This window comes from Grampus griseus (assembly GCF_964374135.1).
Source record: "Grampus griseus genome assembly, chromosome: 6".
Lineage (NCBI taxonomy): Eukaryota > Metazoa > Chordata > Mammalia > Artiodactyla > Delphinidae > Grampus > Grampus griseus.
In genome coordinates this window covers 7,172,799-7,188,121 of record NC_139000.1, presented here as the reverse complement: position 1 = coordinate 7,188,121, position 15,323 = coordinate 7,172,799, and the positions used below count along the sequence as shown (strand labels likewise).

The following is a 15,323-nucleotide window of genomic DNA, read 5'->3' as shown; positions in this document are numbered from 1 at the left end:
TCAGGGCTATGTTGATTGAGTAAAGGGATTTGAATCAATGTATTAATGTCTCCATAGCTGGGAACCCATATGGGTACAATTTGACATCAGTTTCTGAAATTTTTCACATCATTTGGGATATCAGATTGCTGAAAGCTCAGTTCTGAATATGTTGTACCCTTGATTTGTATCTCAAATTGCCATTTCAAAATATGGGCTTTTATTTACCTGGATATAATAGTGCCTGCCACCACCATCCGACAGACCTGGTGCTCTACTGCCGAGTTCATACACAGGACGATTGTTGGCATGTCTTCGCCGGCACTGTAAAATGTGGCCGAGAAGACAGGCTTTCAGAGTAAGAAGTCCGTATTGGTGGTAAGAAACTCAGGTTAGGAGTACTTTTGTCTCAAAGTACCAGCTCTTTTATCATATAGCTCTCAAATGAGACCTGTCTGTGTGAATCTGGGGGAGATGATGGACTCTGCTCTGTCTGCTAAATGCCATTGTGCATAAATCACATTTTGAGAAGCTACCTAATGCATAAGCTTTTTAATGCTGTAAAGTATAGTAGCTAAAGTTAAATGCCACTTAGCTTTTTCAGAGATGAATTAATGGACCGTCTGGTCAAATTCAAAGCTTTTTGATGTATAAAAACTTTATAAATGGAACTATTCCATCAGTAGGCAAAGTGTAACGAAAACCTGTCTAGATGGATAGTATGTAATTTCTGCACAGGTCTCTGTAGCAAATACATCACTGTATACTGGTCAGGAATCTTGCTCCAATAAAGGAACATAAAGATTTTTTTGGCTGGGGTCATTCTCCTTGTTTTACAGAGAAATGTTGGTACTTGCTTTTGAATTTAGATGATGAGCTAGTTTTTGCTTTGTTTTTGTTTTTTGGTCTTGTTATTTCCGTTCGTAGTGACTGGGAAATGGGGAGAGCTGTGCTTCAGATCATAGGTACGTCTGTGTGGAAAGGTATGTTTGGAAGTCATGGACAAATTACTGTTACTTGGAATGTTACAGATTCGTGAGGGGATTCCTGTATTTTGATTTTGAAGTCAGCATTTAAGGGACTTTTCACTACGGAAGAAAAACAAGTCACTTGAAGTAATACTCATGAAGTAAGCCTGTGATTTTTGTTTCACAGAGTGACAGCTTACCAAAACTGGTTTTTAATGTGCTGGTGAGGTCATGGCACTGTTAGGTTATTTAATCAAACTACAATGTTTATTTTGGGGAATGTGGTCAAAAGATAGGAGCCCCTAAAGGTAATTTCTTCCCAGTTATTGAGACAACCCTTTAGCTTCCGCTGTGGCCGTAAGTCTGAAGGAGTGCTAGGCTGTGAGAAGGCAGAAGGGGCAAACTTAGTGTACTGGAAGATGGCTACAAAGTAGTGTGCTTTGTTTGCAACTGCAAGAGTTCTTGGGCTGGCCCTTAGGCAAGTATGTTTTGGGAAGTGCCAGGTGAATGGCTCAAAGCGCCTTTGGTACAAGGACATCTAAAAAGGAAAGAGCAAATAGTGGCTGTTTAGCTCATTTCTCTTGGGACATCCTCTTCCAAAGCTGTGCCATACTCTGCTTACAAGGGGAACTTCACTGCATGAACTGGGGCAGAGAGGACAGTAGCTTGTAATGTGTCTTTACATTTAATTTAAAAACTTGTACGGAATGCTCTGCAATCGAGGTTGTCTCTCCAGTGATGTACTGATATTTTTAAGACTTTAGTCTGTGCTCTCTGACCTCCATGACAGGCCCTTACTATTTCAACCAATGCTGGCTCTAAAATGTAGAGTTTAAATGTCTGTGGAGTACCTCAGTGTCTTGTTGGGCTGACAGATTGGCTTGGCATCTGCCCTGCTTCACCTGTGTTAGCTGTTTGGGTGCTGAAAAGTAGGAGTCTCTTACTTGATGGATTCTTGGGAGTTTGGGGGCTTCAGAGGGCTGTATAATTGTGTTTGTGTATTAATTTGGTAATCTTTATCATTACTGCTTTATAACACAACTGGTTTCATGGTTTCACTTGGTCCCATAAACACAAATTTTTTTTTTTTGCCTTTTTTGTTATATTTTGCTTATAAACCCTTTCTGGCTATTGTCAGAATGGGATTCTATTGCAAAAAACGAAGACTTGCAGGATTTCATTTAATGAAGACTTACAAGTTTTATTTTTAATGGGCCTGAGGGGACAGGGACTGCAGTTTTGTGATGAGAACAAGAACAGGGAGGACTTTTAAAGTGGAGGGTGTGTTACAACTTGATTAGTTAGTAACATTGCATACTCAGATACTACCCAAGGGAGGCAGATCTAAATGTAGATGGATTGATGTCTGCAGTACCAGGAAGGGAAAAAAAAGTATAGAAAGGGGTAAATGTTTCTTTATGTAGCCTGCTGGGACAGTTCCTTTCAGGTTGATGTTACACAACTTGAGTAGCTCGTTAGCCAGAGTTCCTTTGGGCTATTCACTACCCGCTGGGTGTTAAATTGAACTTCAGTTTTCCTAAGAATTACAATTTTATGAAGCACCATCACCATCAGACATGTAAGATGCAGCTATCTTGTCAGACTCATCCATCAGCCCAGGGCTATAGGTTTGTCCAGCCTGGGGTTCATTAGGAAAGGTGGATGTATTCTATTTCTGAACCCCTTTCCCTCAGTGGCCACTGAGACAGTGAAACACTTCACAGCAAACTTAAAAATCATTGTTCTTCCACATAATTCAGCTTTCTGGCTGGAGGATTGGATAAATGAGCCTCAAGATGGGAACTAGATACCCTCCTGAAAGGCAGAGCTTTGCTCGTTTGATGTTTTTTTCCTGAAACCCATGACCTACAGTCAGAAGCTGGTAGTCTTTTTACCTCTCAGTTATTTGTTAACATTCAGCTAAGGGCACTTCGATAACCCCCACTTAAAGGAGCTTACCATGTGCCTGGCCAGCTTGCTTACTAGCTGTTAAATGTCTAACCTTCAATAATTCTGATTTGTATATGTGTAAAAGTGTTGCACTTGGCTCTGATTATGAAGTCGGCATGTCCCCCAGTGAACCAAGTCTCCTTAGCATATGTTCATGTCACTTGGTTGATTTCCCATTGCAGGACAATCCCAGGATTGCCCATGTTTTGCCGATTTCACTTTCCAGTCCACTGTGAAGGAGGTGATAGAGCAAAGTGGAACTGACATGGTTTCCTCCTATAAAAGCACTGGAGGGCACCTCTTCCAAGTCAGCAAATAAGCCACCTTCAGTATTTGAGCTTTACTCACTTCCGGCCCCTTGGACAAGGCTCCTTCCAGTAAAGTCCTGGCACAAAGTGCTGGTGAGCATAGGATAACAGGAATTGCCTAAACAACTCTAGACTAGGCAGTAAAGAACCAGGGTCCCCTACGTACCTAAGCCATTGCAAGAACCGCCTAGCGCAGGCTAGTTTCCTGAAATGGTGGCTTTTTCTCAAGGTTTAAATGTGTATTCTGTTTAGATGAGCCCTTTAGGGCAAAGGCTGAGCAGCTCTGGCTGAACCAGAAAACTCCAGTCTAGTCAAGTGATGGGGCGGGGGTCCTGAGGGATTTTGGATTCGTTTGTAATTTGGTGTAATATGGGTAAGGCTTTATTGTTTTCCCACGCATACATTCTTACAGTGATTACAGACAGGGCCAAGCCTCCTTGGGGGGCGACAGGTATGGGATTAGCCCATTTTACACCAATGACATGGGAGAGGAAGAGTGACTCCGGGCGGGAGCCAGGTCGCGGCGGGGTTCCGAGGAAGAGGCTGACCCGGCCCAGAGAGGACAGACCACACACGCATTGCCCCGCGGCCGGCAGGCGGCGCTGTCCCCAGCCGGGCCCGCCCCTCTGGGCGCGCGACCCGGCAGCTGGAGAACTCCGGCCCGGGAAATGTCCTTTTCTGCCCTTGTATCGCGGGGCGGGGGTCAGTGTCTCAAGGAGCGGGAACCGCGGCCTCAGATGAGGGGCGCTGGGCTCCAAATCCCTCGGAACATCGGATCCGGGGGAGGCGCCGGGGCCTCTGGGTCAGGAGCCGGGCTCGATCCCTCGCGGCCGAGAGGCGGCGCTGATCCCAGGTCCCGCGAGGGCCAGCGGACCTCGGGAGGGGGCGCCCGATCCCGCGACTCCGGCGCCGCTTCCCGGGAAGTTTCAAGTTTGAAAGCCCTGGCGGAGGGGCCCGGGCTTCCGGAACCGGAGTGGTCGAGAGGAGGGGCCGAGCTGCCCGAGCGGCGCCATGGAAGAGGGGGCGCCGCAGCAGGTGAACGGCGCCCGGAGGGGACGGGCCTCGGGCGCGGGCCGGGGGGTAGGGGGAGGCTCATTCACCGCCCCGGGCTCCGGCCGCGTCCCCAGCCCCTCCCCGTGTCCCTTCCCAGCCCTTGCCCTGCGCCCCCCCTACACCTTCGCAGGGCAGACCTGAGCATTGGGGGTAAGTCGTTCCTGCCTCCTGGAAACGTCCCCAAATCACCTCCAAGTGAATCAGAGCCTCCAGTCAGGCCTAACCATGAGCACGTCTGAGTCCGCAGTCAGGGCCACCAGGGTGGGCCCCAAAGTTTCCTAAAATCTATTCTTCCAGGTAACACTCTAAGGCCGATGTGCATCCGCTGCGAAAGCAAAGGGGGGCCGTGCAGGCACCTAGGGACGGGTCCTGGGAGGGGAGAAGAATGTGTGCGGCAGGCGGAGGGTGCCACTCCGTCGCGGTCGTGGGGTCCTTCCCAGAGCACACAGGCAGGCGGCGAGTGGGGACCCCAGAGGAAGGGGCCTACCCAGTTCCCGGGGGAACCCTCGGGTACACAGGGTTCCAGACCAAATGGCGAGGGGGCGGGGTTCTTGCCGGAGCTGGCAATAGGTTCGCGTGGGACCGAGGCTGTGTGTCTTATTGGGGTGTGGGGAGAGGTGGGATACTAGCCCAGAGCAAATGGGTGTGGGGACGTTTGTGCACAAGATAGCGCCCCAGCCGCGGAGCCGAAAGGGAGAGGTGTGTGCGCACTTGGCAGGATTCCAGCCCAGAGCAGGCAGGACCATGGGCTCTGGTCAAGGGTGAAGTGTTGTCCACAAGACTCCTAGAGTGCCCCCACCCCTTGGGCAACTTTCAGGGCTGCGTCTGTGCCCTCCCTCCCCCTTCCTCCGGAGGTCCCTCTGCCTGTTCCAGCCGTGGCTTGTACATATTTTCCGATTTCCTGTTAACCTCCGCCCAGCAGCGGCAGCTGGGTGACTCAGGACCCCGGTGCCGGGCCCCCAGCTCCGTGGGATCTTTGTTTGCTCAGGCCTTTGGCTCTGGCCCTCTGGCCTAGGGCCCTCAAAGGATTTCCTGAGCCCCGCCCCTGCCCTCTGACAGACGGGCCAGAGGGCCAGCGGAGGCCTGGGGTGGGGGTCCCCAAGGTTCCACTGGGCTCGGGAGATGGAGAGCCGAGAGGTAAGGTGAGGGCTCTGAGGCAGTCCTGGGTTGGGGGCATCATGGGTTACCCTGGGCTGAGGTCAGCAGCAGCACCCGTTGGTTTGAAATGGCCTCTGGGAAGGAGCTTTTCCTCTTTCTTGCTCTCGCTTGGGGTGAAGCAGTGAGAGAGCCTTCTAATTCCTCCCAGGAGCTGAGCTGGGAGTGGGCCCCGGAGACCTCCTCAACCCCTCTGTGCCTCTGCTTTGCCAGCTGGGGTGTCGGAAGATCAGGGGAACAGCCCTAGCTTCCACTCAGGCCACAGGCTTCCCTGTCTGCGTGACCTTGGTGGTGGTGGTGGGGCCCTTCTCAGTGCCAAGCCTCTTTTCTGGTCCCCAGACCTTAGCCTGGATCCCAGACTGAGAGCAGCCTGATGTAAGCGTGACCGGCAGGGAGAGGCTGGGGCCCAAGAGATGACGGTGCATCTCCTTCCCTGTGTTGTGGCCTCGGGCAAATTACTTAACCTCTCTGTGTCTCAGTTTCCTCATCTATAAAATGGGGATAATAACTACACCTACCTCATGGGGTTGCTGTCAGGATCAACAAGTTAATGTCTGCACAGTTCTTAGAACAGAACACCATGTAAACATTAACAATTTTTTCCCCCTTACTCTTCTCTCGGATGGCACAGGACAGGAGCATGGGCTGAATAAATAGCCTTGGGGTTTCCATCTGGCTTAGGGATGCTAGCTCTAAGCTCATAGATGCTTCCCAAACCGTGTGTGTCAGTCCTGGGTGCTGACTGCGCCTGCCTCCCTTCCCCTCCGCCTGTGATGAGCTGAGGCCGTGGAGGTGGGGACTGAGGGGACTAAGGCCTCTGCCTTTCCAGCCTGGGGCGGGCCAGTGGCCCCCAGGGGATGAGAAAGAGGCGATCCGCCGGGCCATCCAGAAGGAGCTGAAAATCAAGGAGGGTGTGGAGAACCTGCGGCGGGTAGCCACCGACCGCCGCCACCTGGGCCACGTGCAGCAGCTGCTGCGGTCCTCCAACCGCCGCCTGGAGCAGCTGCACGGGGAGCTGCGGGAGCTGCATGCCCGCATCCTGCTGCCTGGCCCCGGGCCTGGCCCGGCTGGTGAGTGCGGAATCTGAGCAGGCCTCTCGGGACAGCAGGCGGCAGGCTGACCCAGCTCCTTGGCCTTGGCCCTGACCTCTCGCAGAGCCTCCTCTTGTAGCCCCTGCCCGGGAGGGGCAGGGAGGAGAGAGCTAGGCCATGAGGGGCTCTCGGCTCTGGGGGAGGGGTTCATGAGCCCCACGCTCTTTGCACACAGAACCTGCGGCCTCAGGACCTCGTCCGCTGGCAGAGCAGCCAAGGGCCCGACACCTGGAGGCTCTACAGAGGCAGCTGCAGGTAGAGCTGAAGGTCAAGCAGGGAGCCGAGAATATGACCCACACGTATGCCAGTGGCACTCCCAAGGTAAGGCCCCTGGGATCTGAGGGGAAGAGATTTGGCTCTCAGATTATTAGAGAAGATGGTGATTCAGACCCTATTCTTTTTTTTTTGAATTTTTTTTATACAGCAGTTTCTTATTAGTTATCTATTTTATACATATTAGTGTATATATGTCAATCCCAATCTCCCACTTCATCCCACTACCAGCCCCTATTCTGATAGGGAAATGCAACCCGGCCGTTGACCCTGTAAGAGAGACAGTCTCACCCTTAGTCTGACGGGGGAGGCAGAACCCCAAATCTCAGCTTGGTGGGAAAGGCATGGCTCGAACCCCTTGTCTAACAGAGAAGGCAAAACACGTCTAATGGGGAATCTCAGCCCAACTCCCAACCTGTCCCAACCCCCAGCACGATGTGGAGGCTCACCCTGATCTAATAAGGGAGGCTTGACCTTAGCCCTCCCTTGTCTAGTCTGATGGGGGAGGTCTGCTCCAGACCTAGTCTAAAAAGGGAGGCTTGGCTGTAGTATCTGGCCTACCGAGAGAGGCTTAGCTTCAATTCTGGACTGATGGGGGAGGCTTGCTCCAGTCCCTAGTCTGACCAGGGAGGCTCCGGCCTGGTCCTGACCTCAGGGGGCATATGTTACAACCCCACAGGAGAGGAAGCTTCTGGCAGCCGCCCAGCAGATGCTACAGGACAGCCAGCTGAAGGTGGCCCTGCTACGAATGAAGATCAGCAGCCTGGAGGCCAGCGGGTCCCCTGAGCCAGGTGAGGCCTTGAGAAGTGTGGATGGGCAGAGCGGAGCCGGGCATGGGCCTGAGGGCTGACCCCCTCCTCCCAGGACCGGAGCTGCTGGTGGAGGAGCTGCGGCACCGGCTACGCATCGAGGCTGCCGTGGCCGAGGGCGCCAAGAACGTGGTGAAGCTGCTCGGTAGCCGGCGAACGCAGGACCGCAAGGTGCTAGCCGAGGTCAGATCATGGTCCCCACCCACTGCTGCTCCTCTCTGAGTGGTACCACCCTCTGCAGTGGCGGGAGACACCGCCGGACTGGCTGTGAGGGGTGGCAATGAGGAAACAGGAGGCACATCCTTGTCTAGACCTCAGCCAGGGTGTCTCCAGGTGGCCTGAGCCACGCCCCCGCCGTTACCCCATGGCCCTGTATCCCTTCTGCAGGCTCAGGCCCAGCTCCAGGAGTCCTCCCAGAAACTGGACCTCCTGCGGCTGGCCTTGGAGCAGCTGCTGGAGGGACTGCCTCCTGCACACCCTCTGCGTGGCAGAGTGGCCCGGGAGCTGCGGACTGCTGTGTCTGGGAACCCCCAGCCTTCAGGGACACTCGTGAAGCCCACCGCCATGACAGGTACCCGGGAGTCCCTCCTACTTCAGAGCTCTCCTTCCCTTCCAGGGAGGAGCCTGAAACACAGTGGGGAAGAATCTTGGAGACTTCCAATCCTGGCCTCACCATCCCCTAGCTGTGTGACCTTGTGCAACTGACATCCCCTCTCCAGACCTCAGTTTTTCACTCTGTCAAATGGGGGTGATAACGGCACCTATTTCATAGGGTTGCTGCGAAAATTCAGTGAGTTGTTGCGTGTGAAGTGCACAGAGATCGCTCAGTCGGTGAAGCTATTATTTAAGTGAGGAACCATGAGAGTGCTCAAAGTGCCAGTGTTAGGGAGCTCATAGCCCTGGAGGCCTTGATACCCAGTCCCGGGCAGTTTGGGCTGTTGGAAAGTTCTTCCTTATCCCAAGCTGGATCTGCCTCCAAATAATCTAACAGTGTCAACTCTGGAAGCCCTGAACTTCCCACCTGGGACACGGTGCCAACTAGAGAGCCCAGCTCCTGCCAACACAGAGCTGATGCAGGGTAGACGGGCCCCATCCCACTGTGAGCAGAGCTGAGAAGGGGAAGTACAGCGGCTGGATGGGCCCCCTCACCTGGCCCCTGGGGAATCAAGGAATGCTTCCTGGAGGGGATGGTGTCTGAGCTTGGCCTCGAAGGGCTTATGTGAGTTAGCCAAGTAGACAAGTTGGGGAAGGTGGGGGTAAGGGCTTGTTAAATGGCCTAAAATTCAGGTACCTGGGGCCACCCCACATCCTGTCTTCTGGCTGAATACCCGTATTCCTCCAATCATTCTTCCACCCTGGCACTGCCTTGTTTTATGAGGTCTCTCAGAGTGTAAACCCCAGGCCCAGACTCCCTAAATGGTGCTCTTAGGCCCAGTGCATGTCCTCAAGGACGGCCAGAGCCCCACTGCTTCCTCTGCCCTTTGAGGGACACATCTCTAATGACCCTAAAATGAATCTGCTTGGTTGGCAAAACACGCTTGTGCCCATTGCAGGAGGTAGGGCTGAGCTGGCGCTGCTTTCCGCTGTGCAGATGGGGAGACAGGCCCGGGGAAGCGGTGGGACAGGTCCGCCAGCCAGGCCTCCTGCTCTTCCCTGGGCTCTCATCCCTGCCGTGGCGCTGTTCCTAGGCCCTGAGCCCTGAGCAGTGGGTCGCCACGCGCTGCGGTCCCTTGCAACCCGGCTGAGGTCTGAGTCTTACTCCTCTGCCTGTGTGTCCCTGCTTCTTCCAACACATAGAGAGTGTGCAGGTGGGGAGGACCAGTTGGCCGGCCCCAAGAGTGGCAGGTGGCTGCCGAGGCCTAATGTGGGCAAGGTCTGTGTTTAGCTATACCTCCAGGAGAAGGTAGCATTCCTGGGGTCCCAGGGGTCCATTGGAGGACGGCACCTGATAACGGTCCCCCACCATGCTCCCTGGCAGGGACGCTGCAGGTCCACCTCCTGGGCTGTGAGCAGCTGCTGACAGCTGTGCCTGGACGTTCCCCCGTGGCCGCACTGGCCGGGACCCCCTCCCAGGGCTGGCTTTGGAGCAGGGCCAAGCAGCAGCGTGGTGGAGGCGAGCTGGCCAGTGAGTAGGGGGCATGGGAAGCTGGGGAACAGCGAGGGACCCCCACTCCCGGCCTGCCCTGAGCCCCGGCTCTGGCCCCACAGGTGAGGTGTTGGCCGTGCTGAAGGTGGACAATCGCATTGTGGGCCAGACGGCCTGGGGGCCTGTGACCAAGCAGTCCTGGGACCAGACCTTTGTCGTCCCCCTGGAGCGGGTGAGGCTGCCTTGTGTGGACAGGGGTGACCGTGGGCCGTGGGGTGGAAGGCCGGCCAGGTAGTGGCTCGTGCCACGCTCCACCCCTCAACCTGGCCTCCCCACTGCAGGCCCGAGAGCTGGAGATTGGGGTGCACTGGCGGGACTGGCGGCAGCTGTGTGGCGTGGCCTTCCTGAGGCTGGAGGACTTCCTGGACAATGCCTGTCACCAGCTCTCCCTCAGCCTGGTGCCACAGGGGCTGCTCTTTGTCCAGGTGCCCACTGGCCCCTGCCCTCTGACCTCGTGGGCCCCTGGCTCCGTTAGAGCAAAGAAGGGCCTTTGAGCCTGTGCTCTGCACCCACACGTAGGAGTGGAAATTGAGGCCCAGAGGGAGGAGATCTAGAGGAAGGAAGGATTCCCAGCCCCTCTCTGAGGACTTCATGGGAGCCTAGCGGCCTGCATCCTTGTCCTGTCTGCCCTGCCGCGTGTGTGACCCCGGACCACCTCTCTTCTCCGGGCCTCGGTTTCCCCACTGGTCCCAATGAGGATGTTGGATCCATCTCTCTGAGTCCTTCTGGCTCTTGTGTCTGTTGACATGGGCTCAGGCTGGGAGCCTGGAGGCTGAGGAGGTGCCCGTGGCAGGTGGGGTGGGAGGGGACTGGTCTTCAGCCCTGCCCCCTGCCCCCGCAGGTGACCTTCTGTGACCCTGTCATTGAGAGAAGGCCCCGGCTGCAGAGGCAGAAGCGCATTTTCTCAAAACGCAGAGGTGTGGAGTGGAGAAGGCTGGCCAGTAGGGAGCAGGGCTGGGACCCTTAGGAGACCCCGGGACTGAGCCCCCTTTTGCCCCAGGTCAGGACTTCCTGAGGGCTTCCCAGATGAACCTCAGCATGGCGGCCTGGGGGCGCTTGGTCATGAGCCTACTGCCCCCCTGCAGCTCTCCAAGCACCATCAGCCCCCCGAAAGGGTGCTCCCAGACCCCAGCCACACCCCGGGGGGCCGCCGACCCTGCCTCGCCCAGGTAAGGAGCCTCGCCCCGGTAAGGAGCCTCGCCCCAGGCTGCCTGCTTCTCTGTGGAGTCACCTCACTCCAGATGCAGGCAGTGCCTGTCCCTGTTGCTCGCCCTCTGACCCGTCTCTCTGTCTCACGCGGCTGTGGGTCCACCCCCCCCCCCGCATTCCATCCGCCTGTGCCCGGTCGTGTGTCTGCTTCCTCCCCACAGTAATTTCCCGCCCAAGAAGACCCCCTTGCGAGAAGAGAACCAATCCCCACCCAAGCCACCGCGCCTCTACCTGCCCCAGGAGCCGACCCCCGAGGAGATGCCGGTGAGCGGCGGCAGGGCTGGTCATGCTGGGGGCTGTCTGGGTGGGGATGGCAGGGCTGGAGGGAAGAAGGAGAGGAAGCCCCCTCTGCCCTGAGCCCCTCTGCCCTCACAGAGCACCAAACGCCCCCACATGGAGCCCAGGACTCGACTCGAGCCATCTCTGCCAGCTTCAGCCACCAGGTACCCCTGGCAGGCTCACCTTGGCGTTTGAGAGAGACATCTGTCCACTCACTTGGGTGTTTGCATGTCAGGCGTTCTCACATCGCCCCGAGCTCTTGGCTTGCTCTCAGGTTCTCACTTGCGGAGCCCACGTTACTGAGCTCCACCTGCATGCCAGACCCCAGGAAATGGCAGTCCTAGGAGCTCCCACCCGGCCTCTCCAGCCCCTGCCCCTCTTGCCTCACAGGTGGGGACAGCCCAGGACCAGGCGTGGAGGGAGGGTTTGGAGCGGCCCTTGGCGGAGCCCCAGCCCTTGTCCCAGGGGCTTCCTGTATCCTCTCTCTTGCAGGAAACCCCCCCGGCTTCAGGACTTCCGCTGCTTGGCCGTGCTGGGCCGGGGCCACTTCGGGAAGGTAGTGGGCTCATGAGGTGCAGTGGAGGGGGGTGGGCAGGCCCCGACACACGCTAGCTAGGGGGACTCTGGGGTCTGTGGGGCAGTGGGTGGGGGAAGTAGACTCCTGTACTGCCCACCTGGAGCCCAGTCTCTCTCTGGTCCCCAGGTCCTCCTGGTCCAGTTCAAGGGGACAGGTCAATACTATGCCATCAAAGCACTGAAGAAGCAAGAGGTGCTGAGCCGGGACGAGATAGAGAGGTGTGTGCTGAGGCCAGGGGGTTCCCGGCATCCGGGCACGTGGAGGGTACCCAGGATGGCAGGCCTGGGCTGGTGGCCCCGGAAGGCAGCTGAATGCTACTGGGGCTTGTAAGAGGTGACCCTTTGGGGCCAGCCAGGCCTGGGCTCTCTTGTTAGCAACTGCAGTTGTTAACTGTGTGCCCTTGGGCAGGTTGCCTCGTTTATGCACCTCAGTTTCCTCATCTGTGAAATGGGAACAGGGTGGTTGTACAGGTTCAAGACCTATGTGAGGGACTTCCCTGGTGGTCCAGTGGTTAAGACTCTGTGCTTCCACCGCAGGGGGTGCTGGTTCCATCCCTGGTCGGGGAACTGAGATCCCGCATGCCACACAGCGTGGCCAAAAAAAAAGACCTGTGTGAGCTCCGGATACACATGAACCATCACTCTAGCTGCCTGGCACTTTGACTTAAGCGCCAGTGACCCAGGGGTGTTGTGTGGGTGACAGGGCGTAGTCAGGGGAGGTTTTCATTCCCTTTTGGGTTCCCTCCTTCCCTCTAAAACCCACACCCTCCTCTTGCAGCCTGTACTGTGAGAAGCGAATCCTGGAGGCTGTGGGCCGCATGGGGCACCCCTTCCTACTCTCCCTCCTTGCCTGCTTCCACACCTCCAGCCACGCCTGCTTTGTGACTGAGTTTGTGCCCGGTGGCGACCTCATGATGCAGATCCACGAGGACGTCTTCCCTGAGCCCCAGGCCCGGTGGGTTCCCATCTCTCCTGTTCGCCTCTTCCAGCAAGCCTTCCCTGCTTCCCTGTACCTGGCGACGCCTTCATCCTGCTTCCTCCAGGGTGCCCATCAGCAGAAGAGCATGGAGTCAGGGAGGCCTTGGTTCAGATCCTGGTTGTCAACCCTCATAGCGTTTGTGACCTCAGACCTCAGTTTATATAGCTGTGAATTGGGCTAATGATAACTATTTCATAGGCTTGTTGCATGGATGAACATAACATTTAGAAATTGCTGAGCACAGGGACTGGTGAGCAGTAAGTAACCAACAGCTGGTGGTGTTATTTCTTGCCCAGCAGAGTGTGGGCTCTGGAGCCCGGATTCACATATCTGCTCAGCCACTGGCTGTGCGACCCTGGATGGGTCATTTACTGGGAGTCTGAGATCCTCATTTGAAAAATAGGCGTGACGGGTGTCCATAGCAGGCTGCTGGGAGGATGCCAGGGTCGGCGTGAGGATACTCGGTGTCATCCCTGGCACAATCTCAGAGCCCAGGAAGAGCAGGCTGTTATCTGGAGGAGCTCCACCCCTGCTACACATGAGGCTCCTCCCAGTCTCTCACCCCCACATGACTCTGGCAGGGATATCTGGGGTCCCCAGGCCATGGCCATCCTGGTGCCTCCCTGCCCTGTCCCCCACAGTCCTGGGCCTGAACTACCCCCTGCCCCAACCCTCCAGGTTCTATCTGGCCTGTGTGGTCCTGGGGCTGCAGTTCTTACATGAGCAGAAGATCATTTACAGGTAACTTGCCCCCGAGATGCTGGGGGAGTGGGCGAGGGGGCAGATGTTACCCTCCTCCTGGGCTGCTCTAGGGTGGGGCCGCTGTTCCCTGGGCCTCAGCGCTTCTTAACCCCTTTGATCTGCCCCGCCTTTGCCCTCAGAGACCTTAAGTTGGATAATCTTCTGCTGGATGCCCAGGGTTTCCTGAAGATCGCAGACTTTGGGCTCTGTAAGGAAGGTGGGTGCCTCCTGTCCAGGATCCCGTCTTTCAGTCGTGCTCACTCAGCCCAGGCCAGCAGGGTGGTGGGCAAGTGGCAGCTCCCAGGAAATCTGCCTCCCAGCCCTCATTCCAGGGACTAGCTGGACACATTGGCTCGTCCTTCCCAGCCCTAAAAGCTCTAAAAGAGCCCCTTGCCCTTGGCCAGAGGGAGCTCCTGGGCCGGGAGAGGGCACTGGGTTCTGCTTTCTGCGTGACCCTGGCACACAAGCTTGTCTGAGAGTCAGATTCCTCATCAATCAAGTGGCATAAAAACCGTTCCCACCTCCGAGGGTGTGGGGCAGGGCTCGGCACAGGTTCAGACACGGGGTCATAAGGAGGGTGGGTGCTTGATGTCGGTTTGCAGGGATCGGCTTTGGGGACCGGACGAGCACCTTCTGTGGCACCCCGGAGTTCCTGGCTCCTGAGGTGCTGACCCAGGAGGCCTATACGCGGGCTGTGGACTGGTGGGGGCTGGGCGTGCTGCTCTACGAGATGCTGGTGGGCGAGGTGAGCGCTGGACGGGGTGCTGGTGGGGCCTCCAGGTCGGGTGGGGGTGGGGGTGGCCCACGTACCCTGCTGAGCCCCATCCCTGCAGTGCCCGTTTCCAGGGGACACGGAGGAGGAGGTGTTTGACTGCATCGTCAATGCAGAAGCCCCATACCCGCGCTTTCTGTCGGTGCAAGGGCTTGAGCTCATTCAGAAGGTAATCGCAGGGACTTCCCCGGTGGTCCAGTGGTTAAGACTCTGCACTTCCACTGCAGGGGGCGCGGGTTCGATCCCTGGTCGGGGAAACTAAAATCCCGCAAGCTGCGTGGCGCGTCCCCCAAAAAACAAAACAAAACAAACTCTTTAAAAAAAAAAAAAAAGGTAATCACCGCAGGGTCCAGGGCTGGGCCGACAGCTGCCCCTGGCTCAGGGATCCCTACCCGAGAGGCTGGAGAGGGGGAGGCAGGCAGTGCCTAGGACCCGAACACCCTGAATGAGCACCTGTCCTGTCCCCCAGCTCCTCCAGAAGTGCCCCGAGAAGCGCCTGGGGGCAGGGGAGCGGGATGCTGAGGAGATCAAGACACAGCCTTTCTTCAGGGTGAGTGGCCAGGGCCGCAGTGGTCCAGGAGCCTGGCACAGTGGGAGGCATCGAGGGCCCGCGGGGCTGCCGCTCCCGTCGTCTGAGGCACCTCTACCCTTGCCCCCAGACCACCGACTGGCAGGCCCTGCTCGCCCGAGCAGTCCGGCCCCCATTTGTGCCCACCCTCTGCGGCCCCACAGACCTGCGCTACTTCGAGGGCGAGTTCACGGGGCTGCCGCCTGCCCTAACGCCGCCTGATGCCCGCAGCCCCCTCACCGCCCGCCAACAGGCTGCCTTCCGGGACTTCGACTTTGTGTCCCAGCGATTCCTGGAGCCCTGAGGGCCTCCCGGGCTCTCTACCCCCTGCCCCCCCGACGGTTGGAGCCTCTGCTTGCCCGCCTTTCTGCCCGCCTGGGCGCCCTGGTATTGATGAGCCCTTGGGACTCAAGGTGGCGGCCACGGGCTGCTGTCGTGGGCTTTGCTCAGTCACCGGGCAAAGTGCT

General features: G+C 57.0%; 1 protein-coding gene across 1 annotated transcript; it reads left to right on the top strand.

The window, feature by feature from the left end:
• Positions 1 to 4,049: 4,049 nt before the first annotated feature.
• PKN3 (protein kinase N3) lies at positions 4,050 to 15,174 on the top strand. Its single transcript, XM_082656408.1, has 22 exons — positions 4,050 to 4,240; positions 6,243 to 6,483; positions 6,680 to 6,825; positions 7,457 to 7,568; positions 7,642 to 7,769; positions 7,974 to 8,157; positions 9,565 to 9,711; positions 9,795 to 9,904; positions 10,014 to 10,157; positions 10,574 to 10,649; positions 10,733 to 10,901; positions 11,103 to 11,205; positions 11,317 to 11,384; positions 11,713 to 11,776; positions 11,924 to 12,015; positions 12,575 to 12,751; positions 13,454 to 13,516; positions 13,657 to 13,733; positions 14,119 to 14,261; positions 14,350 to 14,457; positions 14,758 to 14,838; positions 14,948 to 15,174. The coding sequence occupies exons 1-22, from the start codon at positions 4,217 to 4,219 to the stop codon at positions 15,158 to 15,160; spliced, it is 2,670 nt and encodes an 889-aa protein (XP_082512534.1). The 5' UTR covers positions 4,050 to 4,216; the 3' UTR covers positions 15,161 to 15,174.
• The last annotated feature ends 149 nt before the right edge of the window (positions 15,175 to 15,323 follow it).